This window comes from Saccostrea echinata, unplaced genomic scaffold (genome assembly GCF_033153115.1).
Source record: "Saccostrea echinata isolate AGI-Se365-2 ecotype Australia unplaced genomic scaffold, CSIRO_AGI_Sech_v1 ptg000009l, whole genome shotgun sequence".
Taxonomy (NCBI): domain Eukaryota; kingdom Metazoa; phylum Mollusca; class Bivalvia; order Ostreida; family Ostreidae; genus Saccostrea; species Saccostrea echinata.
The window spans coordinates 30,639,963-30,666,923 of NW_026889758.1; the positions used below are offsets into that span (position 1 = coordinate 30,639,963).

General features: G+C 32.3%; 3 protein-coding genes across 3 annotated transcripts; all 3 read right to left on the reverse strand.

Annotated features, from left to right (window-relative positions):
* Positions 1-1,067: 1,067 nt before the first annotated feature.
* Positions 1,068-4,306, reverse strand: LOC133183575 (U9-ctenitoxin-Pr1a-like). Its single transcript, XM_061318514.1, has 3 exons — positions 4,190-4,306; positions 3,691-3,853; positions 1,068-1,221 (listed from the first exon to the last, which is right to left on the reverse strand). Exons 1-3 carry the CDS (start codon positions 4,238-4,240, stop codon positions 1,106-1,108), a joined length of 330 nt encoding a protein of 109 aa, XP_061174498.1. The 5' UTR covers positions 4,241-4,306; the 3' UTR covers positions 1,068-1,105.
* A 5,115-nt stretch (positions 4,307-9,421) lies between these two features.
* Positions 9,422-12,055, reverse strand: LOC133183576 (uncharacterized). Its single transcript, XM_061318515.1, has 4 exons — positions 11,873-12,055; positions 11,430-11,513; positions 10,098-10,207; positions 9,422-9,812 (listed from the first exon to the last, which is right to left on the reverse strand). Exons 1-4 carry the CDS (start codon positions 11,946-11,948, stop codon positions 9,621-9,623), a joined length of 462 nt encoding a protein of 153 aa, XP_061174499.1. The 5' UTR covers positions 11,949-12,055; the 3' UTR covers positions 9,422-9,620.
* A 6,059-nt stretch (positions 12,056-18,114) lies between these two features.
* LOC133183577 (universal stress protein YxiE-like) lies at positions 18,115-23,807 on the reverse strand. The gene is made up of 4 exons (XM_061318516.1): positions 23,685-23,807; positions 21,635-21,718; positions 18,942-19,051; positions 18,115-18,646 (listed from the first exon to the last, which is right to left on the reverse strand). The coding sequence occupies exons 1-4, from the start codon at positions 23,755-23,757 to the stop codon at positions 18,455-18,457; spliced, it is 459 nt and encodes a 152-aa protein (XP_061174500.1). The 5' UTR covers positions 23,758-23,807; the 3' UTR covers positions 18,115-18,454.
* Positions 23,808-26,961: the final 3,154 nt, after the last annotated feature.

The following is a 26,961-nucleotide window of genomic DNA, read 5'->3' on the forward strand; positions in this document are numbered from 1 at the left end:
CTGGTCTATTCTCACTTACCAGTTTAGTTCAGATATGCTTTGTGATTCAATGCATTATGCATAAAATATATGAGAAATTTTAACTTTTCTAAGTGGTACTGGACGAACTTGCCCTGGTCATTGAGGGAATAGCTGTTGTCAAAAATGATGAATCTATTTCTGCTTCTTTGGTTATAACACATCGTTAGAAAGGGTCTCCTTCGGTTATAATCTTTCTGCAAAAACTGTTGACGTCACCCTTTCATATTGTGTAACATAACTATAGGTAACCTTAAATATTTAACGTTTAAAATGAAATAGATGGAGTGATTTTTTTTACACCACAGTTGTCGAAATGTGTCAAGCTAGACAAGAGTTACTCATCATTATTCATGCACTACAAATCAAATTTCTACGACCATTAAGAGTTAAAATATCAGCATATGATGAAACCAAAAACTAGTGTTATTTTGTAAATCAAACATTATTTCTCTTAATCATGCCTTCTATAACAAAATTGTATACAACCTACGATTATACGAATGACCATTAATTAAAGGGGGAAACACCCACACTTCTAACATTGATAACCACTCCTTATATTCTTTAAAATGTACTGCTTGACAGCAAGTTGTAAAGGATACGAAATTGCAAGCTTAACCTTTCATTTTAGAAAAATTTAAACCTCCATAGATTACCTTCCTTTGTTAGATTTAAAAATTTTTTAAAAAGTAATCATTTGAACAAAGCAAAATACATGTATGAACGATGGCAATTTTGAGGTCTGCATAAAATTACTAACTGCAATTTCTTTTCAAGATAAGAAAAATATCTTTAAATGTCTATACATCTTTCCTGTCATTATTTTATTCCGATGTATGTATTTTAAACTAATACCTTTGCAAGAAAAGAGGATGCTTTAGCCGGGGGGAGGGGGGGGGGGTCAAAGGCCATTAAAACACGAACACTATGGAACATGTCTTTTCTACAATAATATTAATGACTAATTTTCTTCCAATGATCAAACTCAAAACTATATATACAATTCTAGAAGAACAAACACAAGTTAAAATGAAAATGGTTAAATAAACATTGCATATATTTAATTTAATTGAAATGTACAAATCTATACAATTGGCTGGCATGTCCCAAAACCGGTGTGTGTCATGATTTCTTCTACTTGGTGAAGGGCACCTGCTATTGAACCCGCCGCAGATAAATGGAATGGTTGGCAATTGTGACCTTCGACAAAACATAGCATTTCTATAATATACTTATATATCCAAGAAATGTGTAAAAAAAGTATTTGTTATTTTCAATATTTTTCATTATGTTATTCATTTACAAAAAATTGAAATGAGATTATATAACACTTAACCAACAGTCAAATTCATTTAATGGTGCAAAAGGTAGACCGTGCATTCTTAATTTGATGGTAGCGTTAAAGGAAATGTGTATCGCTGACCTTAGACAGGGAACTGTGATGCAGATAAAGAATGTATATAAAAAAAAAAAAGGTATTTCTAGTATATACATTTTATAGTTACAGAGCGAACACGTGTCTCATTGCCTTGAGTGAAGTCAAGGTTACAGTATGCAGTGAGTATTTGGATGTAAAAGTTGAGGGTCATATAGGATACCCAACATCTGGGTGTAGACTTGATCTTACTTTTTTTGCTGTTTTGGGTTCCAAATTGATTTATTACATGATAAATTAAAATAAAACTGTATAAATTTATTTCAGGAACTTCATCATGTTATTGCACTGTATTTTAATAAAGATATTAAAGTACAGATTTGGTGAGAATGAAAAAAATTCTGGTTCGATATGAAAATTTCGTAATAAATATGCATTTTAGCAATAATTAGGCCTGCAGAACTGTTTTACAGATTTCTAAGACTAATTTTTTGAGTATCCTATGTCCTTAACAGTCCAGGTAGCACGAAGACTGTAAGTTTGTATGTGTGTCATTTAGTTTGGTAGCTCAGGTAGTGCGGAGAAGATCACTATTTAGAGATCTCTGCGAGCTCTTACGACAACGCCTGGGAGAAGAGAAAATTGATTTTTTTACTTCCCAAGTTACTTCTGGACCCACAATCCTTTACAAATTGCTTCTCGTCACAAACTGCGTTCTCGTATCAACAACAAAAGTTCACCCCAAAGCCACCTTGTTGTAATGGATATTGCAGTTAGTATATTAAACGTTTTTGAATGTTGAAGAGTTAAGTTTTGTTGTGGACTTTCTTCTATTATCTACTTAGTAATAAATAAAAGGCTCTCACCCCAACGGTCGCATCGTAAACACAGCGGTACAAAGTGAGTAGACATGTAACACAAAGAATGCTTATATGGTTATACTTTGTTTTAACCCTTCCCCCATTCTGGCTAATAAACAGTTCAAAGGTAACAGAATAGCGAATAAGTTGGGAGGATGTAATTTCGGATTTACAAGTATGGTTATTATTGACAAAACAACAGAAATGAAATATATGGAGATAACGAACAGTATTCAAGCTCAAAAATCCATTAAACATTACAAAATAGGTGAATAGCAAACACGGACCTCCAAAACATCAGAGGTGGGATCAGGTGCCATGGAGGAGTGAGCATCCCCTGCCGACCGGTCACACCCGCCGTGTGCTCTTTGTCATGATCGGGAAATAACGGAAAAATTCGTCGACAATTCAGTGTGTAAATAATGGCTTAACAATTAGTATGAAAAACGTCAGTCAGCATTTGACTCAATGATAAATTGTATTTGCTGACAAGGTCATTGTATCGACCATAGAACTAACGAAATGATGACTTTAAAACGAGACTGCTGATATTCTTGTTTCATCAACTTGTTTGTCAATAATTTACCTCGTTTTAGAAATTTTACATACGTAGAGCATGCTCTTGCGTATCGAATCAGCTGAGAGATATAAACCCCGTATGCAGGTGATGAAGGTATATTGCTGCATAAGTAAGGTAAGTTGACGATTGAAATGTTAAAGTCATCAGGTTTATCATAAAGCTTGGTGGTTAGATTAACATTAACGTCTTTTTCAAGTAAAATATCCAAATATGAAACAGATGTGTCAGAAAACGTTTCTAGAAACTTTGCTATTGCAAACAATAGTATATGTCATCCGGAATTCACCCCAAAACTGTAGTATTGGAGTTGAAAGCAGAGAAATTTTGCAGTTTGAATATATGTAGAGGAAAAATATCAAATCAAATGATATTTTGACGTTGTTGTTTTCAGAGCAACACAGCAAGAAAAAAGTGTCCAAACGATACCAATGTTTTGCTGTTGCAGAAATAAGTTTGACTTGCAATTGATGAAAAGAATAAGCCTTTTACATTTCAAAAGAATTAGCCGGGAAGTTACTGAGAAAGGTGAGATTTAAAATTTTCATATTTTCTCTGTTTCCGTGGCAATGGTGGCCATTAAGAAAATTTTAAATGATACATACAAAATTAGACTTGGTGATTATTCATACATGTGACCTGTGATTGTCGAGGCCATCTTCGAGAACTTCTGCAGCCAAAATGATAGGTGGAATAATAACTTTATGTCCCCCTGACTTCAGTTGGGGTAGCGAGAATTTTAGCATTGGATTGTTTACCTAGGCACAATGCATAATAGTACAGCGAGTGTATCACTGACTTGGAGATCGATTTCCTTTAGTGTTTCCTAAAGGTGAGTAGATATGTATATTATTTACCCGGTGCACAATTACAATGATACAGATGATGTGAATGGCCAGGGAGATGACAAGGTTGGGTGGCGTTCTGATAGGCAGAGCAGTATTTCCCGTGGTAATCTGTAACACAGCAATGTGTGGCGGGACAATCACTGTTTGATGCACATTCATCTCTCAGAGCACCCTACAGTTTAAAGAAAAATCAAAATATATCATGTTGAGAAAATATAAAAATAGAATATACAGATTGTACTTTGTGGACCTACAAAAATTAATTCAAATGAATCTAAGCTATGGAGTTTGGTGCGGAGGGAATGACAACAAACTTAATTTTAATTCAAATAAGTAATTCAGCTTTTGGAAATAAATTTTCGACTTATCCGCAACAGTTAGTAGGTTCCACAACCGTACTAGTTGTGGTAGTTCAACTACCATAGAAGTTGTGTAATTGTTGAAAAACAAAACATTCTTTCCAAAAACATAACTTATAATGAAAAAGTAATCAGATGCATTGACTTACCAAAGCAATAAGTGACACTGTACATAACATTAGACCTGTAAGTAAGTACATCTTGTGTTCTTGCCTAGTCTGAAAATAGTGCTTGTGTGGTTGATTCTACAGATCATGTATATTCTTATCAATAGAACCTTAATAGTTTCCAAATTTCTATGCGTAACTGCCCAATGATAAGCATTTGAAATGTACTCTGTCTTATTTAAGATCTATACATGGAATTTTTACTCGAATTTTTGTCCAACCGAAAATCCTATTCAATAAAAAAGGATATAATAACAGTAAAAAAGTAACTTGAAACGTTAGTCATAACTGACATGAGGGTATAATTTAATCAAAAGATTAACTTAGGTTCAGGTAGTATCCAAATGTCCTTCGGTGAGGGTCTTTTAAGTAAACTTAATTTAGCACTCTGGGGGGAAAAAGACAGTCACTCAAAATCTGTTTATTTCACACGGTGACAATCTAAGGAAAGAAGTTAAAATGTAGACCGCTGCCTGCAATTTACCTGAAGATCTAAATCTGTACTTATTTCTTTACTATGTTAAGGGCTGGATAGATGTATGCTGTTTTTCACAAGATTTTTACTTTGTTTCCTAAAATTTAATCTTTTAATTATTAATTCTAAACAATTTTTATATTTAGTTTATATTTTCTTGGCCACAGACATAAAATCTCGTCTGATATATTGTAAATTTTGAACTTGGTTGGGAGTGAATTCCAAATTATTCAAAGCGGCATTTCACATTGTTCTTTGAATCTTCAAAACATAAGCATATATTTTACAACTACTTTGAATGGTAGTTCCCCTAACAAAAAATACTATTGTAAACTATAGTTAACTATATTTCACTATTGTTCATTATATTTAACTATAGTAAATCAAAGTTTCAAAGTTATCACTTTAGTAAATCAAAGTTTTCATAGTGTCAAAGTTATCACTATAGTAAATCAAAGTTTTCATAGTGATCACTATAGCAAAATCAAGTTTTCATATTGTTAAAGTTATCACTATAGTAAATCAAAGTTTTCATAGTGAACACTATAGTAAATCAAAGTGACAACGTTTACACTATGGCAAATCAAAGTTTCGAAGTCAGCATTATATTTTATAAAGGTTTTAGATATGAAGCCTCTAGAAATTAAAAGTTTAAAATTTATTACTACAGTATATAATTTTCTGTGATTACATTAGAAGTTATTTAATTTCACAATATTGGTATTATCCAGTTTTGCAGGTTATCTAAATTCACAAAAGATATCTATTGATGCCTTCTATTTCAAATAATCCCATGCAATTTGCATGTAATTCCTTTTTTGCATTCAATTTACTTTTTAAGGTCAAGATCTAGTAAATAACTTTAGACTGTCTTTTTGGTGCTAGATCCATTATGACGCCATAATCAATTTTAACTTTATTTTTCACGTACTTTACGGCGCTAATAGAATTATGTAGAAAATAAATTACTTTCATGGAATTCAATTTGAAATCATGTGAAAATTAATCCCGATACCTATATTCAATTTGATTTTATTTCAAAGAAGAGGCTAAGAACACACAAATTACCATTTTCTGAGAGACTGTAGGCAATCTGGATTCCTTCCATTTGTCTGATATGGAAAAACTCCCATATTCGTGACTGTTTTTTTTTTTTTATTTTTCATTGAAAATGACAGTTTAAAATATGATTTTTCGTCTCGTTTATCTACAAATTATGCCCCGATACACCTTATTTGACCAAGCTATAGTTATAAAGTATCATTAAAGGAATTTATTTCTCAAATTTGAGAAATCTGTAGGCTCCTTTCATTTAGTAGATCTTGACCTTAAGACAATTTGAAACAGTTTAGAAATCAAAAGATAATGATTTTTATTATTATTATTATTATTATTATTATTATTATTATTTATTTATTTATTTATTTATTTATTTATGTATTTAGAAGAGAACAAAACAGATTTTTGAGGAACGAGTCGTCAGGGCTATACATTTTATTATTAATTTTCTTAAAATAATATTCAGTAGAAATGTATGCAGTCTTTCAACTTTGAACCCATAGAAGTGTGGGTATGGAATCATCTTAATGGGTAATAACTGTAATTATTATATTTGCTTTTGGCTATTCCCGGGAATCAGATTTATCAAGTTTTCCCTTTATATGCAGATTTAAGCCTTTAGTTAAATTTTGGAATTGACCAGCTGGAAATCAACAGGCAACATCAGTTTCAGAGAACATTTCTAAAATGTCACTTTCTTCATTGAAGATTGAAATCTGGTTGAAAATCATCCATTCAAACTTCATGTATTTTTTATTGTACATGTTGCAGATAAAATGTATATGTTGTATTCGAGTGTGACTTGCAATCTTGGAAATGTTTAAATGCATTGAAAGTGAACGTAGTTCCTCATGTATTTTCATACGCCGTGCCATGGATAAAAGTGTATCATAGGAAAATGAATGTTTTAGATTTTTAATGCTTTTTAGTGAAGAAGAATACACTGATTATAAATATCTCACAATATACAACAAAGAAAGTGCAATTGAAGTAAAGTAGTTGAATTGTAGAAATTCCAGAACTAGTAGAATCGTGTGAATTGTTCACCAGATATACTTGGAAGAGAGTCACAGAGATTGTAACAGATTGAGGTTACACTTTTGGAGTGGAGCAACTGAAAAATTATCATTCAAATGAGAATGATGAAATTAGTAGTGTTCTCAAGATATAAAAGACAAAAAGAAAATTTTGAAACACACAAAACTTCTTACCTGTACAACTCCGTCACTCCAGTATTCTAATCAGCAAACTCCCCCAATCATATTGTAACGGACAGTACGTAAGGAACTTATACAACACCGCAAGTGAGCTTGCTTTCCTAATGATACTATAGGGTCTCCCTTGATTTCAGGCAAGTTAAGCCTCGACGAGCGTGTGGGTGACAGTTTGGCGTTAAATTGGTGGCAGCGTAGTGATGTTTCGTGACCTGCTTAAGGAAGCTCTATAGGGTTAAGACTTCCAAATTCTTTTCTGACCAGACCTGCAGCTACGAATGTTGTATGCATGGCCGTTTCTGAAGAGACCCCAGGCACCCAGAAAGGACACATGCTAAGTGGGGAAGGGTACAGCGGACAGTACATATGGAACTTATACTGCCTCGCTAGTGAGTTAGCTTTTCTAGTGATGCGTCAGAGTCTCCGTCGATTGCAGGCACGTTAAGCTGTGTTGAGTCTATAGCTTGGATGTGTACGCCTCACGTTTCATGTTTCATAAGACTAGGGCCTGAGATAGAGTCATGACTTAAGAGATGAATCATGTTTTTTCTTTGATCCAGGTATCAAAGAACAAATGGACGGAAAACTTCCTTCATCAATACTACGCGCATTGATGAAAAAAAAATTTCGACAATTTCTCCTTTGATTGCTCAATCAAAGGAAAAAAAATTGTAAGATTTATTTCTTACCGTGTAATACTTATCTTTCAATGATGAGATTCAGCAAGAAAACGTATGAATACCCGACAGAAGTTCCAACTTAAAATAATATTTGGCCTAAATATTCATACACGGTTTAATTAATACATAACAAACAACGTTCACAAAATGTATTACCAGCTGTTTGTTACAATTACGCAAAAATTACTTACCGGATATAGTTATAACTTTTTGTTATAACTCCTTGGATATGTAATGTACTTCAAATATTTCTCGGTGAGCTTAGTAAATGTAAAGGGAAGCTACACATGTACTTCAAATTACTCTGATAACTTCTTTCTCGGTCACAGAATTTTAGATTTTTTTTGCGAACCCTCATACATTTTAAGTATTATAAACATATCACATTCTGTGCATGAATAACATTTGGATGTAAAATCTGTTAGAGTCTCATTGCCAGTTATTTAACACTCTCACGCAATGTCGTTTTTCTGTGAGTGCATTTCCAGAGAATAGCATTGACGGCATTTCCCAGCTTTGGTAGTAGAAAAAAAGCTCATAAATTCTTTTCTTCATATCGGTTATCTTAAAAAACAATAATTTCACATTCTATATAATGATTAATTCCTTTCTTTCCCGTGCAATGTTGTCATGCAAACGAGTTCCGATTGTTTAGCAAAGGGGAATAATTCGAAGAGAAACAAATGTAGAAAATAACTCTGGAACGTACCGGAAAAGTTTTGAAACAGATTAAAGATCTTTTTGTAGTTCATTATGTTAACGGTTCACATGTTGATTTGTTCATTTGTTAAACACTTATTGTACTAACATACCCCATGTGGGGGCTTTAGTGAAAATAAAAGTTTCAAAGTTTCAAAAAGGTTAAAAAATATTTCACTTTTTCTTTCAAAAAATACTCTGAAAATCGTTATATGCAACATTTTGATATTATGTTATCAAAAAATGTAGTTCCGGCTAAATTGTGAAAAGTTTGTTGATGCAGGTATCAAAGGATTTATTTTTACAATCAGAATCGCCGATTTCTCATCAATCTAATAAATATTAAATGATTTAGGAACTGAATGTTTTATTATTATTATTATTATTTTTTTTTTTTTTTTTGATTGAAGTATCAAAGGAAACTTAGATGAAAAACTTCAGCAATGTTTGAAGCATTTGTTGAAAAAAAAATCCGACAATTATTCCTTTGATACCTTGATCAAAGAAAAAAAAAATGTAAAATTTACATTTTTATTGTGTATCATTCAATGATGAGATTCGGCAAGAAAACGTATGAATGTCCAACAGAAGATCCAACTTTAAATAATGTTTGACCTAAATATTCATACGCGGAGTAATACAATCTGATTGTGTAACAAAAGGGGATAATTCGAAGAAAAAATATTTCAGGAGTTTTAAAATTCAGGAAAATAACGTATCTCCTTTCTCTTTCAAAAAGTAATATGTAAAGTCGGCCATATGTATATTAAAAATTGTGATTCCGGCAGACTTATAAAACCTATCAGAAAAGCTGATGATTCCGGCAGATTTGTAAAACCTATCAGAAATGCTTATTTCTCATCATTCTGATAAATATTAAATGATTAAAGGATCACCATGTATTTGGGGTAAGAAACGTACGTAAGTCTTCATAACATTCGTTAACGCCATCTTTTATCAACAACAATAAGAATACATTTAAAAAGACAACAAATATTTAAAATGAAAAAAAAACTCAATGGTCTTCACATTTCATAAAATAATAGTTTGATTTATATCTTAATATTGATATTAAACAAAAAATATTAAATTAAAAATCTCTGATCATCAAATAAAATATCTCAATATTACTAAGTATATTTTACAATCGCTTCTCGCATTCTGCTATGCGGATTATCCATAGAACAAGTCGCTATTGACACTAACACATGAAGTAAAAGCATAGCTATGACACAGATAACTGATGAACATTACAATATCCCTGATTTTCAGTGAACACTTAACGATTAATGGCGACACACAATGACTGGTATGGAGGAATGGTGGACCACATAATCGCTCACACTTCCCATGACTGTCCGTCTGATCTTTCCCAATCCACGAGAGGCGATAATTATCATAGTTACGCCTAGTTCTTCAGACTTTTTGACTATCTGTTCACCAGGATTTCCGTGAGCACGTATAACGTTCCCTTGAACCTAAAATAAAACATTATAATAGACATTTCCATGGAACAGTATGGATTTGGCTGTGCTTAAAAAAATTATTTGAGTAGCAAATGTGGTGTTTGTGATTACATTTTTTGATTTTCAATATACATTCTTTCTTACATTGCCTGTTTGGAAATTAAAAATCTGCAATACTAAGAAATAAAACAAAAAAACAATATATGGTGAAGATAGCATGAAACACACGCATGCGAAAAATCAATAGAGTTTACTATCAGACCAGTATGGTAGTCATGTTTTAGAAAACAATGATACCCCTGCGTCCATTAATATTGCATCTAGTTTCTTGATTTGCACTTTAGCCCTTTCTTCTTCCTCGTTATATGCCTTGTGAACAACTTTGGGGTCTACAGGCATCCAAGCAGCTTTAAGAGAAAGACAGGAAAAATTAATCAACTTTCAAAATATCCAGAATACCAGAAAATATGAGGAGAAAAACAGAACTGAAATGTATTTGTTATGAAAGTCTATGGGATGCATATCTCATGTGTACATTTGAACTTGTATACTATATAATACAAGAACATTCTTTGGAAATTTCATGGCATCTCTAGTTCTCTATGCATTACGCTAGATGTGGAAATATTAAATATTAAGGTACTAAAAAGTTCATATTGCAAAAAAATTCTGAAATAGTTTAGCTAAACATCGCTGATTAAACCTTATCAGTTTTTTAAGAGTTTGAATAAATCTTATGAAAAAGAACAGCGTAGATGATTCGACAGAGGGAAAATAAATCTTGATATAATGAGTATCTGATATCCTGTAGACAAAGTGTAATTGAAGTTAATCAATGTTTCATCTGGGTAGAGGTTATCAAACCTCACGATAGCATTACAGCGTACACGTACAGATCTTGGCTAACCCTACATTTATCATAACACTGTATTTTCTTACCTTTTTAACCCTACAAATTCCCAGTTGCACTTAAAATCATCTATCAAAGTTTCAAAGCAGAAAATATGTTTGTAATTTTTCATAACCAAGTGTTTATTGTCAATTATGCATTCCCAGTGCATGATATCAGTTCCTTCCTGGTAATTTTACCCAGGCAGCTAAAGCTCATGTAATCATTGATGTTTCTTTAGACGTTGTAGCTTAAGCATAAAAAGATGTGGGGGTTTTTTTGTTTACATCTCATACGTTCAGGTTATGCGCATATTTTAGACTTCTTTTAAATTGTTCTTTACGTTCTATTGAATTTTGTATGTATGGAGGAAGAAGGAAATAATTCGCTCAACAACAACATGCAAATGAGTCGAATTCAAGGGATACAGTTACGAGTAGGAAAAGGATTAGAATATAGAAAAAAACAACATTATATTACATATTTCTTTAACTGATCGAAAGACAGTTTTCCCAATATATAATACATGTAATGTTACTTCCTTGCGAATTCTTAACTTTTTTTCCTTCACATTATTAGGTCTTAAATAACCATGAAGGTTGAAAGTGAGGAAATTGTTATAGATTATTTTTTGTGATGCTATTCTCATTAAAAAGTGAGACATTTTACATTGTGTTCTGTCCTTTTGTGATGCTTTTCTGTAATTCCCTATATCTCTATAATATTATACGTCTACTCACATCCATATGCCATTGAGTTTCTGTGATCAGTGACGTGAACTACAATGATCTCATCATCTTTCCGGTACATACTTTTGACAAACCCTAAAACAAACAATCAATATAGAAAAAAGCTGTATTTATTATTATTCCAAGCTTTTATCTGAAGTATACTTATTTATAAGTGTCATTTGTTTAACGTAGTTTTTTTTCCAAAGACAATTCATTTATTTTCAACCACAAAAAAAAACAAAAACAAAACAAAACATTCATTCACTAGTTTTAAACACAATTCTTCTTTAAATACATTTTTATATGCACTGTATATTGTACTGAATTTTATCAAAACTTTACTCACATGATGTAGCCCGTTATGTCACTGATTTTCTCATTTATTATCACGATGCAGAAAAGCAAGAGAAATTTTCCTGTTTGGAAATCGATAGTAACTGACAAATACATACATTTCATTGCTCCCTCCGAGTATTCACTCCCGTCCATTGCAATCATCACTTTTCGCTTGTTACTTTTGTCCGCCATTGCGCTTGTTTCGTAGTACTATGTGTGGAGCAGGAAAAGATTAGATAAATTTTAATTTGTTGACTTGTATAGCTAAAGAACTTCACTACACTAAGGCCACGCTTGTCACGTAATACTTATGGAACGCCACATAAGCATATATTTAATTGAATTTACTGAAGAAGCGTCTGCGAAAAAAATCTTTTGAACTCAGACTTTATGTTTCATGAAGATAAAGTGACGTCATGCTTAAACACTCTTGTAACTCATTTATATTTCAAATGTGTCACATTTCAAAATGAATAATGTATTTAAATAGCTTAAAACCTACAAACCCTTGGGATCGTCTAATATTTTGGAGGATTGAGGAAACTAGTTAGTCATGCATAGCAATATCTTCCGTTTTATTTGAATAATAATTGTCTTCCGGTGAAAATTGTACATGTATCATTATCCATGCTTAAAAGTCTTATTTTTAAACTGGCATATAGAAACATATATCGGTCTCTCTTTTCAAATAATTTCACTTATTCATTATTTATAAACATATGAATTAGTCAACGAATTTTGAACTGATTAATAGTTCAAGATATATTGCATGGTGTCACGCTAATGATTTCTAACAAATCACATTTTTCATGAAACCGATAGTCACGACCTTTTAACCAAATTTTTGCAGCTTTTTTACATGCAAATTTCCGTAATTAGAATAAAGTACTCAGCAAACTGTGACACATATGTACACTTATCGTGATTGGTGTACATGCACCTACATTAGATATACATGTATACACGAGGATAAAAGGACATTTTTGTAGAAGTTTTTCATGCAATTAAAAGCCTTTTGTAATGGAAATCAAAGACCTATAGAGTGAACGCAATTCATTAAAAAAAACCGGACACTTGGAAATTCCGTGGAGAAGTGGATCAGATGCCTAGGAGGAGTAAGTACCCCCTGTAGACCGGGCACACTTGCCGTGAGCCCTATTTATTGATCAGGTATACGGAATAATCCTCATTCAAAATATGTATAAAAACAAAGACCTAACAATTTGTATAAAATATACGCGGGTATGTTAAGGCTACATCCAGAGATATACTACTTGCCTCTACAATATGACGTCATAGTAAGCTGTATGACGTGAAGTTTAGAAATAATGATTTCTTAATATCTATATTTAAAGTTTGATTTCAGGTCCAAGAAATGAATGGAATCATTCAAAAACATAATATAAACAAAATCATGTCGTTTTTGGGTGGTATAAACAGCTAAGTATTTATCACGGGGGTTAAATACCAAACCCATGACGTCATAACTATTGATCAAATATTTGCCGAGTGAAAATGAAACGTGACGAGAATTCATGTAAACAAATATGTAAAATGGGAGTTTTCAAGCATATACCATGAATGTTATGTGTGATTCATAAGGAATTAAAGATTAAGAATCAGGTACGCTGATATATTCTAATCATGTTTTCTTATAATGAACACAGGCAGTGCTTAAAAATCCCGATCAGCCTTTCCTCTGTCGTTCTATACCAACAAAGTTGCAAAAGTTCAACACTACGCCGCATACTTTGAGACATAATTTTTGTTTGTATCGAAAGCTTGTTTTCTATAGTACTTGGAAACTGCTGCTAGAATCGTATGATTAACATGAATTGATGACAATTCCTTGATCGTTTGTACAAAATGTAATAATTTTGGTAAGGTTTCATGCGAAACTTTGGAATAATTTTTTCTGTGTCGGGAGAGTAGGATTCTAGCAGCACTTTTCATGACCCAGTGATGTTTTTACATAATTATTTTCTCAAGAAGAATTGAATTATCCCCGGGGTAGTGTTGAACTTTTCACTTTTTCATTAAGGCAATTTTTCTGTTTATAGACGTCACATGATGACGTCGTAGTGGAGTGCTTCTTTTAGCGTAAAACTCAATGACGTCTATACAATGGATAATTATAGTAAATGTTTTATCTATGGCTTTTCCGATTTATCAATGTTACATTTTACGAAAAAAGTCTAAATTCGCCGAAATATGATCTGGGTACTGCCTTAACATACCTGCGTACCAATCAGAATACGACCCACAGATAGATTCTTTTGCTAACAAGGTCATTAGAATTTACGAAATGCTGACTTAAAACGAGGTTGTTGAAATCCCTGTGTTATCAACTTACTTGTCAGTAGCCTGCCTCGGTTTGAAAATTGATCGAACTTAGTGCATGCTCTTGAATAACAAATATATTGGGAGATGTAAACACTTTATGGTGACAGTGGAATATTACTACATAAATAAGGAAAGTTGACTATGCAAATGCTGAAGTCATCTCATTTGTCATACAGTTTGGCTTTTAGTTGGCCCTACCACCTATAGTGAGTGAAACATCAAAACCTGAGACAGATGTGTCAGACTCTGTGGTGCTTTTATTTTGAGTTCACTGGAATGTATCGAGTCTACTTATGAATGGAAGTAACTATTATTAATTGATAAAACGTCGTCAATATCTCGGAATGTCGAGAAGAAGGTCACAGCAAGATTTTTTTTTCTCATGTAAAAGTGTTTGAATAAATTCTTCATCATAGGAATATAAAAACGGATCGGCTAATAAAGGAGCCCGTCGGGATTCCAACAGATTCTTGGAAGACCTGGACATCTATTCACAAAAAATCTTACGGTCAGTCGTAGACGTAAGATTTAAGTTTTTTTTCCCTTAAGATTTTGATTATTCACAAAAAATCGTACGTTTGACGTTGCGCCAAAAAAGTCGTAAGTTTACGTTTAGTCTTAGGTTGACGTAGGTCTAAAAGGACTACTCGTATATTTTGTCAATGAGGAACTCTAAATCCTTTCAATATGAACCTCAACGTACTTATGTATAGAATCAGAGAGATTTTTAACCAAGTAATTTTGTTGATGACCAATCACAAGAGTTCCATTTTTAAATTTTCTAAAGTTAATTAGAATTTTTGAGAAACCATATTTTATTAACACCACTTCTAGAATATTAGAATATAACGTAGCACAGTTTCTCCTTTACAACAGTTTGTGAAAAGTATTGATAGGGGCTTAGTAGAGCATTTGCGGATCCGGCATCATATCTTTGTTTGTAAAGATTTTTATGAAGTTTTGGGATTCAGTGTAGGTAAGGTAGATCAAACACATCTTGGTTGACTGGAATGTTAAAAGCATTATAGACTGAAATGTAATTTTTGAAAATTTCATCCAAAGAACGTTAATTGTGAGTAAAAGTTGGATTTCCAGATAAAGAATAAAACGAAGTTTTTCTAAAATACAGTTATAATAATGAGCCTTATTGCAAAAAAGATGTTGTTTCAAGCCTTGACATCTGGAACAATGGCAAATTGTTTATGTAGTCTTTTGTATTATTTTATCACCACTGATTTAGTGAAAACAAAAGGATACTTGGTTCGCATATTGCCTTTTAAGAGTCATTCTCTGTAAGCATCAAAGAATATAGAAAAAAGTTGGAAATGGTACATCACAGATTTGGCTGATATTTTGCATGTAATGTAGAAACACCATGTATAGGTCATATTTGGGGTCAACAGACAAATTTGAGTACCGGTTGCCATGGTTACCAAAACCGCCATTTATAGCTCATAAATGAGCAGCATTCTACTAAAATTGTACCCACTTCATCTTTATTTTTTATTTTCTAGACATTTCATACAGGATTGACGGTTACCTATTCTGATGCATTATTTATAGGAGTAACTACCACAATTAGTGAATTAATTCTGTAGTTGGTCATGAATGAATGATCTTTTTATGAAAAGTGTCAATTTTTAAAAATTTAACAAATTTTAAAAAATGCAGATTTTGGGCATTTTCTACAAATAATAGCAAAAAAATGCAGGCACTCCATAGCAAATGACCACCATCAGGTAAAAGTTCATTCCATACTCAACAAAATATAAAATTTCTAGAGTGGTAATATTTCTTAAAATAAAATAAAATGAAAACAAAAATGGTTGCCATGGAGAATTTGGATTAATTTGAAGATTCTATATTTGACTGATTTTTTGTACATATCTGCTTTAATTAAATCATTAATGAAAAAATAACTCACTAATTTACCTTTTCAATTCACTTAACATTAAACAAAATAGAAATCTAAAATTTAAAAAAATTACTACGTTGCTATGGCAACCACAAAGTTCAGGAACTATTCAAATAATTATTGATATTAACAATATAAAATAACCATAGCCACATTGCATTATAATATTTCTTCTTCTGAATCAATGAATAAATCAAATTAATCAACTTTATCATTTTACTTCATTTCAATTCATAATTTAAAAAAAACAGTTGCTATGGCAACCAAATAGTTCTGGAACAATCCCTATTATTATTGATATTATCAATGTACACATCGTTGAATGTTATGTTTCTTCTTCAATAAAATAAATCATGCTAATTAACCTTGTCATTTCACTTGCATTAAAATAGAAATTCATTTTTAAAAACAGTTGCTTTGGCAACCACATTAAGATAGTTCAGGAACAGTCCCTATTATGTTAATATTATCAAAATACAAAACTAGAGACTCAGTGCTTGATCAACTTCTAATCATGTACTTACCCTCACATACACAGACGAACACTTAAATTAATAAAATACAAATATATCAAAATTACTGCAACAGGAGTGTTTTTGCACTATGTTGTTTCCATGGAAACAAACAATAAATGGATGTATAAGCAATAACTGCCAATATAAAATTCAATGGAAATTCCCTTCTCCTTCCTTTTTTTGCAGTACCCCCCCCCCCCTTGAAAGTCAATATTATATGCCTCATATTTTGCCATACTAAGTATGCTTGGATGGAGGGCAGGAAGGAGAATGGAACAACAAAAGATGCACATGACAGGTTATATAATTTGTCATGTGAATCTGTGGTTGTTCCATTCTCCTTTTTTGATGGAGGACAGTAAGGAGAATGGAACAACCAAAGATTCACATGATAAATTACTGTAAACCAACTATTATTCGCGTCATCTTTTATTTGCGACTCTTCAGTTTGAAAACAATCCGCAACGATTATTTTTCGCGACTGAGGAAATGTCCTTTACAAATATATAGCAAGATAAATGGTTTGCGGCGATTAATATTGGGGAGTTAAAATAGGTCATGAAAATCGCAGATATTTTTCGCACGTGAATAGAAATTGGTTTACAGTATATAATTTGTCATGTTCATCTTTGTTGTTCCATTCTCCTTTCTGCCCTCCATCAGTTTACATTTTTGCTCATGTAAAAAGAAACTGTCGAAGATATAATTGTCTATCATCATACACTGATTAAAATAATTTTGATAATCACAATTCAATAATTTCAAGATTTTGTGATGTTGCCCCTCCCTATTCATTGCATTGCTATTACATTTCCTAATGTTGATTATACTCATTGACTCTGACATTGACCTTGACCTGATTTTGCATTGACCTTGCTACATGTACCTTGAATTTCATACAACTTGAAGACAGAACTTCAACCATGCTAATGTTTGACTCTGAAATCATTATTCGTGACTTTGACATAACCTGATCTATTTTTCTACTGGCCAGACACTACCCTCCCTGCAGGTTTAGTCAGACTTCAATATCACTTAGTACATGAGTAAACTAAATCAAGAATCATTTTATTTATAAGAATAAAATTTTGAGTCAAGGAGCTTATTTTCTCTTTTTTTATTATAATAACAAACTAGTAGTCTTGTTAGAGACATTTGTACATCTATTTTGATTTTAGGCCAAAAAAATAATAGTCTTGTTTCCTGCTACCAGCCTGAAAAAAAAATAGGGTAGGTAGGAAAATTATTTTATTTTTTTCCAACGGCACAACTCAAGTGGTATTTTATGAAAGTCCATTTTGAAACATAGAATTTCATGAAATGCTTGTTTTGTGTTAACGCGGAAACCAATTACAGCGATAGAACAATGAAATTCCAGAAATTCCGTATTTTTTCCTTCCAAAACTAAAACTTTAGGGTCTGGCGCATCCTCGACAGAAGTTCTGTCGCCAATAGAAAGATCGGGACTTCCTGTAGATTTAAGACATTTAAATGATAGCTTTTGGGTCATGATTTTCAACCATATTTACATCAACAATAATGACGCGCCCAGCGGGACTATAGTTAAAAGAAAAGGAAAAACAAGAACACTAGACGATTTTATTTTAGATGTAAACGAACTGTCAAAATACAATACCGCAGATTCTTTGGTTAGTGATGTAAAAAAGAAACAACGTTACAAATAAATATACTATACAATTTATACCCATGTAACCTAAATCAACAAGCATTTCTAACAGAAATAAATCAATACATTTGTTACAGAACAAAGTCTTAAAAATCTTTAAATAATTCTTCTTCTCTATCTCTGTTTTATAGCAATGATCATAATTATTTTTAATCAACACTGAAAGGCATCTGTTCGTCATAAGATATTGGCATTATTGACACGAGTTATTCATAATTAATACGGTTTTTGTATTTCTTTAATGGCGAAATATCACGACAGGTATGTACGAATGGTGTAGCACAAAATCGCTCACACTCCCCATAATAGTCCGCCTAATTTTTCCTAATCCACGAGAACCAATAATCACCATGTTGACTCCCAGTTCTTCAGCCTTTTTAGTGATCTGTTCTCCGGGGTTGCCATGGGCTCGAATGACGTGTGCTTTGATCTAAAAATACCACATTATTGAAAATTTTTGCAGTATTGATTCAGTTCTGAGAAATTCTGATCTTGAGGAACTGAAATTATAGGGAATAACTGTGTTTTGCTTTATTTTCATACATATTTCTTTTAAAGAAACCTGGAAATTTTGAAATAAGGATGACCTTCAGCAAGTATTATATATATATATATATATATATATATATATATATATATATATATATATATATATATATATATATATATATCATCATCATCATCATCATCATGAGTTATCTTCAAACAAGTCTAGATAATCATACTCCGATATCCTTTATCAAGGCATCCAGTTTCTTAATGGTCTCTTTGGCCTTTTCTTCTTCCTCTTTCACCTTCATCTGGAATATCATGGGGTCTACAGGTAACCAGGGAGCTATCAATATAAAATCTATATACATGATAAATTTTATTTCAGAAGAAACTGCATTTGCAGCTGTTTTTTCTATCCTACAATCTATAAAGACTCATGGTATATAACAGTTGCTGGTTCAGAAGCGGTACCTGCCTCCTTAATTTGAATCTTCAAAAACTGGAACCATAATGGCATTTAATTATTTTGTTACTCTCATTTAAATGATATAGAATCAATACTTCGTCTTCCGTTAAAAAATTATATCACATTTTTGCCTTATTTGCCCCTTTCTATCTAAAAGTCAGATATCCGGCAAAGAATGATCATGTCAGTGTTTTTTTCCATGCATAAAGTGTCTTGCTGGTGTTTTATAGTTTTACCGGTCATGATATAATTTTCTTTTCGAATGCATCTCGCCACTTGTTCAGTATTTGGTTATTGTTTTCTAGAGTTAAGCTTTAAATAAGTTATTGCTAAAGGACAGCAGTTGGGGGTTCTAACAGAGGCATTGTTTCTGAAATATTTAATTACTTTCAGTGTTGAACAAGCTACTGTATAAGGGAAGACAAATAGTGAATCCGAATATCGTAGATGTAGTCCTGAAATAGGGATAATCTTTTATAAAGAAGTAACTTAAAATCAGTTAAATCACGAGAAACTCTAATATTTCTTTGTTATAACATGTCGACGTCATTAGCGAGTACGAAAGTCGTTAAGAGTGTACATCAACATTTTTTTTTACCATGAAGATACTTAACGCACTTTGAAAAAAAATGTATAAAATAAAAATTCTGGAGTTAGATTTAAGTAAGAGACATCATTATTATGTTATATTTCTTTCGAAAAACTGATGAATTGATCTACCCTCGTCGAGAACGAGAAGACAGGTAGAGGATCCCTCAGCCCAACTCTTTATCTTTCCTACCCAAATATATGTATTTACATAACGTTGTATGACATTAGTATACTTTCTCTCAATAAATTTGAGTTACCGTAAAATACATGAAAAAAATTGAGATAAGCTTTCCTGAAAAAAAAAATATATTAACGCACCCTGTTATATTAAAGAAGAGAGGTTCAGGGACCATATCGCTGATCTAAGCAACAATAGCCAACTGACTATACTTTGGCCAAAGAGGCTTTACAAAATCAACTTGTATAAAAAGCAATTTTTTTTCATACCTCTTAATATTAATTAAAGAACTGTAAAAAAAAAAAAAAAAAAAAAAAAAAAACCAAGACCATCACATTCTGCGGGAAAATATATTTTCAATGGAAAAATCATAATTACTCCCTTTTCCCTAAGAAAAATGCGATGCTTTAAGTCATAAATCGACCCCTACATCTACAGAACTTATTATAGACTGGAAATAAAAAAAGGAAACGAAATCGTGCTACTAAACAATCATTCCTCCATAAAAGACCCATTTCCCTTTTATAACATTTACGAGAACCTTTGGGAACTAGACAACCCCTAAAAATCTTTAAAACGGCTATATCTCAGATCCTGAAGTGACGTCATCACCAAAAAGTTATCCATACAGGTTCAAATAATTATTTATCATAATTTGCAAGAATATTGACCAAGCCGTGCACATTTTTTTCAAAGTGCGTTAATATGGTCGATATTAACGCACTTTGAAAAGAAACATTTTTTTTATTTCAAAGTACGTTAATTTCGTCCCAAATTTAACGCACTTTGAAAAAAATTCTCAAAGTGCGTAATTTTTCAAAGTGCGTTGTAACAGTGCCATTTTACCATCTCTTATGCATTGGAATATCAAATTGTCTAAATTGGTACCTCATATGAATAGGATGGTCGGTGAGTACATATGACTTCACTTCAAGCACGAGAGTTTAAATAAGAAATGAACAAAGTTGTTGTGCTTTATTAACTACTCAGAAGTTTATCTCAGAAGTTTATGTGTACTTATGATAAATTTGTATATAACTTAAACCTTTTTGATCAATTAGGCAGAAATAAAGTATAACTGTTTCAGAATAAAGGATTCTGCACAATAAAATATATAGTATTCTATTATTATTAAACAAATCAATATTGTACAGGACGACAATAATGTAATTTTGCTTCAATCTAAGCTTATTAAAAGTTCTTCGGTCGCAAATATGAACAACAAAAAATTATAAACGTTCTTCTTTTCTGTCATTGAAATAGTAAATTACAGTTTTGCAACAAAAATATCTGACATCATAGTTGCAGCTCATACATGTATTGCTTTACAAATATTTTTACACTAAGGTTGCAATTGGGGAGTACTAGTTTTGAAGGGTAAACCTGTTAAATTTTGGGTATGATAGGGCACATCTGCTGACACGTCTTGTATAACTGAGTAGCTGATTGATTTATACTTTTTTCAAAATATAATTTCGTTTGTAAGCTTATTGATGCCATTGTAAAGGAGGAGGCATTTTTAATTTCTCATGATATCAGTATCATTAAACAGGTTTAAATTTCTCATGTTTTGTATTTTGTTGTTGTTGTTTGTTTATCTTTCAATATTTTTGGGGTAGAAGATGTAAACTTTGCTGAATATTCTGAAGAGCAGTTCTAGTTATACATTAACAATGTACATTTCTACTTACATGAATAGGACAGGGATTCTTTATGATCAGTAACGTGGAGCACAATTATGTGATCATCATTTTTGCACACTTTACTGGCAAACCCTTAAAGAGAAAGAGTCTAAAATTTTTATCTGAGTTACAGCATTTTTTTTTAAAATTACCAGTAAATTATCAATGTATCTGCACTTGTGTGAATAATTGATAATACGTGACAATCACATTATCACTAAGAAACATTGTTCTAACGAAGAAAATAATCATGATCTGAAGATTAGATTGAAAATGAGTGAAAGAGCATATAGAAATGCTACACAGAGACAATAAAGGAGATGCTAATGGGGAAAAAAGAAAGAAACATTGGATAAGCGAAACAACCTAGATGATAATAAATCAGAGAGTATACATAAGTAAGGAATTTTTAGTAACTCACTAAAAAGACTTCGAGGGCGACTACAAGATAAGGAGAAAGACAAAGAAATAAAAAGACAAGTGGTGGGAAACATAGCGACACAGGCAGAAGAGACAACGTGCACACACTATACGGACTTTTAAAAAAAATGTGTGTATTGATTAAGGACCACAACAAAGAACCACACACATTGAAGACAAAGGTGGCAAGCTCTTCATAGGGAGGGAGAAGACATTGAGAAGCTAGGTGGAATTATCATTTTAAGGAGATTCTCAATAGGGAGGAGCCAAGAAGACGAAGAAATTATAGAATCACCTATAGCAGAGATAAATACCAGTGAACCATCATATGCAGAAATTAAAAAAAAAATGCTATCAAAGACCTCAAAATGGCAAGACACCTGGAACAGTGTAACTAGTCAAAACAGATACAGAGTTTTATTTTACAACAGGAAAACGGTGAAGAATCGTCTTGACAAGATATGGAATAAGTAGAAAATACCTGAAACATGCAAGAAGGAACTTATCATAAAGTTCTCAAAGAAACCTAAGGGACCTTGAATCTGAAAAAAAAAACCAAAAACTGGAAAGGTATCACTCTACTACTTCAAGTGAGCGAAGTCCTAGGAAGAATCATAATTGATAGGATCAGAGAAGGAATAATTTTACAGCGGAAGGAACAAATTGGCTTTCGAAAGGGATGAAGTACAACTCAGCAGATCTTCATAGTGCGCAGCATCGTAGAGCAAATGAATGAATGGCAAACTACACTTTACATTAATTTCACTGACGTCGAAAAAGTCTTTGGTCCTATCCATAGAGAAAAATTATGTAAAATTATGAAGACATATGGAGATCTTGGAGATATATATATATATATATATATATATATATATATATATATATATATATATATATATATATATATATATATATATATATATATATATATATATATAATCTTATATTAGTATATGTATATAAGTAACTCAACATACATTACTAGTGTAAGCTTTTCATATTATTTTCATACTTTCTCACGAGAATCACAGCAAGAAAGAATTTAAAATGAACCTGCACTACGTTTCAACGTCCCTGATGATTAGGATTTTTCATAAATGTATGCAATGTACAGAATGTAAGCAAAACTCAGTCTATAAACGACCCCACCTTACTTTTTTTTATTGTCATATCTCTTTCTATTTACATTTATATATTTATATATTTTATATATACATGTATTGCCCTCTACTTGAACATACGACCTGAACGTAATGAAAAAATCTCAATTATTAAAATATGTACACAAAACTAGATGATTTATAAAACAACATCATAATTTTAAATTCCCCTGTCCGTTTGATAGATAAGAAGGTCAAGTTATGTATGTTTAAAAATTGTTTGGTGTTTAACTGCGCAGTAGTATTCATTCATTTACAAGTGATAGTTTTCTCTATAAAGTCGATTAGAGAGGCTTTAAAGAAGCTACAATTTCTTGACGTACCTGGTAAATGTACCAAATTATCTAAGGAAACGTTACGTATATAAAACTACAGTAATGCTAATTATTTGCACCACGTAACACTGTTTCTCACGTGTAATTCATAATCAATAAAATCCTATAAAATTATGTTCTATGGACATCGGTTTGAATACAAACATTTCAGCGCTTCCTCAGAGTATTCACTCCCGTCCATAGCGATCAACACTTTACGATTGTTGTTGTCGACCATTGCACTCTGTTAGACTGGCTTCCCTTGTCCCATTCATACATGCAGCATAACCTCTAAGTGCAGTACTTTAAATGTCATGCGATATATATGGAGCACCGTATTAACTTCAATTTTATGCTTAATATGTCTTCAAAGGTTCAATAGATGCAATATCTTTATGAATTTAACATACATTAATTTAATACATGTAGACTTTAATGTTACAAAAAATATTACTTACAAAAAGTTTGCCTGTATTCAAATATGAACCTACATGGCGTCACTTGAACCAACAACATCTTTAACTGTGTTACAAAAAAGTAGTTTTCCAATAAAACTTTTACAATTAGCAAATTCTTTTCAGTATAGAATGAACTGCACATAGACACTTTAACCGACCTGTTTTATATTCCTATGAAGCAGGATTTATTCCAGTAAATCTGCTTAAGAATAAAACATTCTCGTATGTCGAGTCGATATGAAATAAAAGATACCACAGAGTCTAGCACATCTCTTTCATATTTGGATGTTTTACCGACTACAGACGTTAATGACCTAATTTAACAGCTAAATTATGTAATAAACAGGACGACTTCAGCCCTTTCATAATCAACTTTATTTATGTAGTAATGTTTCTTTTTCACCTGCATATAGTATTTATGTCTCCCGATGTTTCGGTACGGAAGCGCATACTCTAAGTTAGTAATTTTTAAACCGTTGATGTTTAAAAAGTTGATGTTACAAAGCTTTCAAAAATCTCGTTTAACGTCTGGATTTTGCAAATTCTATGGTCGTTTGTTTGTTTGTTTGTTTGTTGTTTAACGTCTCATTAGACCTATACTCGGCACATAAGACAATTGAGCAGTGAGGGACTTTTCTGTGCCAGCACCTACTGCATGCGACACTGGACCTCGGTTTATACAGAAACCGAAGGACCGGTCTTACACGTCCCGCAGTAGGATTCGAATCCGCGACGTAAGGATCAACTCAATGATTATATGACCTTTGTAAATATAACCTCTTAAGTTTTGTCCAGATAGGCCAGTTAGTTACTCGGTCAAGGACTTCGTTATTAAACTTTAACCAGGACTCCAAAGCAGGGGTATAAAATAAGCTCATCTCGACTTCTTCGAGGTGAGCTAAAACTGTATTCCTATATGAATTGTGTATTGAATCCAATGGAAAAAATAAAATACACACAAACGAGACAATCTAGATCGATTGATTATTTGTTGTTTTACACAGAGTCGGTAGTATCTTTGCCATATTTTGGCGGAATGTAACTGCTAGATGATCCAAAAAATGAATGTTTAGAAAAAGGAAAATATTGAGAATGCAATTCATTTTTTTTAAAGAATTATTTTTAAGAAAACAAGTGTTCAATCTTGTATAAAACAATAAAAGGAATTTTAATCATAATTGATCGTTTAAATATGATATTAAAAGATTCCAAATATCTTGACCTGTTTGTACCAGAGGTGTTATGTGTTCTATACCCAAAGAACGCTTAAAACAATATAGAACTCATCTAATCGTATTTGTGTCGCGTCTAGGTCTTTGGTTAATTACAATATGCTATAAGGATAGAGTCTTGTCACGTATTGATCATGTTTTTTTTATTTTACCATGTTCCTCAAATTACAGAGAATGTTTGTAAACATGAACATGAAGAAGAATAAAAGAAATGTATGCCAACAGCCTTGATTTTTGTCAATACCATATTTTTTCTAAACTGTTCTCACAAAAGAGTTGTAAATTTCGATTTAGTACATTTTAATCGCCGATCTCTGCTTCAAAGTCTATCAACAACTCGAACATTCGGTTTTTAACAACATCTCGTATGCAAGTTTTACTGATTTTAAGTAAGTCAGTATTGATTTGGATTTAACAACGTTTGGCCTAGCCTCTGACGTATTATCAAAAAGGTTCATTGTATATCTACTTTCTAAAGGCTTTTAAAAAAAGCTAAATTTAAACATTTTTTTTTAAAAAGCTACCTTGTATTGATATTGGTACTTCCTTAGGTACATTTTCTCTGCCAAATACTCCCTACATTTGTCATATAAAGATTTGGCCCTCGCATCGTGGACTTTTTTTCAGAATTACACTCCTTACTTCTGGATATATAGTCACAAAGGAGACTTTAGAAGGTTTGTGACGATACATATTGTCGTTTTGTACATATTGTCGCTGGCGACAATATGTACCTACCCTCATTGCACGTATTGTCGTCCATCGGTACATATTGTCGCCGGCTGAAAAGTTACACATGTACATATTGTCGCTGGCGACATTATGTGCCTCCCTCACTGTACATTTTGTCGCCCCACAGATATTGTTGCTTAAACATTTCTTTTTTGTTTTTTGGTAGTTTTGTCAATGTAATTCGTGTGTGAATCACACTGACGTGTCTCGTATGCTATTTCATGCAGCGTGATTGTGACGGTATATTTTGTCGTCTTGTTCATATTGTCGCCGGCTACAATCTGTAACTACCATGACTGCGCATATTGTCGTCCATCAGAACATGTTGCAAGACAATGCACGGCAATGCTCTATATTAATATGACTGATCATTGCTTTGCTGTTTTTGAGAAGATAATTTTTAAAGAATTTTCCCATATATTCCTATGTAAAATTTTGATCGCCCATTGTGGCCCCACCCTTGGCCCTTTTTCATTTAAAGATACCTGATTCTGCTCTACCTGGGGATGCTTTCATTTAAATATCACTAATCACGGGCCTACTGCTGTTTCTCAGTGGTGGATCCAGAAATTTCAGAATGGTGCCTATACTTGGCACTCAGGGTCATAGAGCAGTAAGGGATCTTTTTCGTGCCATCTTGCACATCAAAATTGAACGTACGCTATGTAATGAAGCTTTCACATAAGTATCATCTCTTCTGACCCAGTAGTTCTTGAAAAAAAAGAGTTTGAAAGAATTTTTTCTAAATATTCTATGAAAAACTTTGATCACCTTTTGTAGCCACATCCTTCCCTCGATGGGCATGATCTGTACACTTCACAATGAAACTTTCACATAAGTTTCAACTTTTCTGACGCAGTGGTTCTTGAGAAGGGTTTTAAAAGATGTCACTATATTATCACTAATTCTTATCTAAATCCTTTGAAGGAGGGCTTGGCCCTTCATTTGAACAAACTTGAATCCCCCTTATCCATGGATGCTTTGTGGCAAGATTGGTTGAAATTGACCTAGTAGTTCTTG

Coding starts and splice junctions, on each gene's coding strand:
- LOC133183577 (XM_061318516.1), bottom strand. CDS start 23,757: ATGGTCGACAACAACAATCGTAAAGTGTTGATCGCTATGGACGGGAGT. Junction 21,719..23,684: donor CTCTGAGGAAGCGCTGAAAT/GTTTGTATTCAA, acceptor TTTCTCTTTAAG/GGTTTGCCAGTAAAGTGTGC. Junction 18,647..18,941: donor CCTTGATAAAGGATATCGGA/GTATGATTATCT, acceptor TGGTATTTTTAG/ATCAAAGCACACGTCATTCG.
- LOC133183575 (XM_061318514.1), bottom strand. CDS start 4,240: ATGTACTTACTTACAGGTCTAATGTTATGTACAGTGTCACTTATTGCT. Junction 3,854..4,189: donor CAGTGTCACTTATTGCTTTG/GTAAGTCAATGC, acceptor TTTAAACTGTAG/GGTGCTCTGAGAGATGAATG. Junction 1,222..3,690: donor TCATTGTAATTGTGCACCGG/GTAAATAATATA, acceptor GTTTTGTCGAAG/GTCACAATTGCCAACCATTC.
- LOC133183576 (XM_061318515.1), bottom strand. CDS start 11,948: ATGGCGGACAAAAGTAACAAGCGAAAAGTGATGATTGCAATGGACGGG. Junction 11,514..11,872: donor CTCGGAGGGAGCAATGAAAT/GTATGTATTTGT, acceptor TGTTTGTTTTAG/GGTTTGTCAAAAGTATGTAC. Junction 10,208..11,429: donor AAACTCAATGGCATATGGAT/GTGAGTAGACGT, acceptor TTTCTCTTAAAG/CTGCTTGGATGCCTGTAGAC.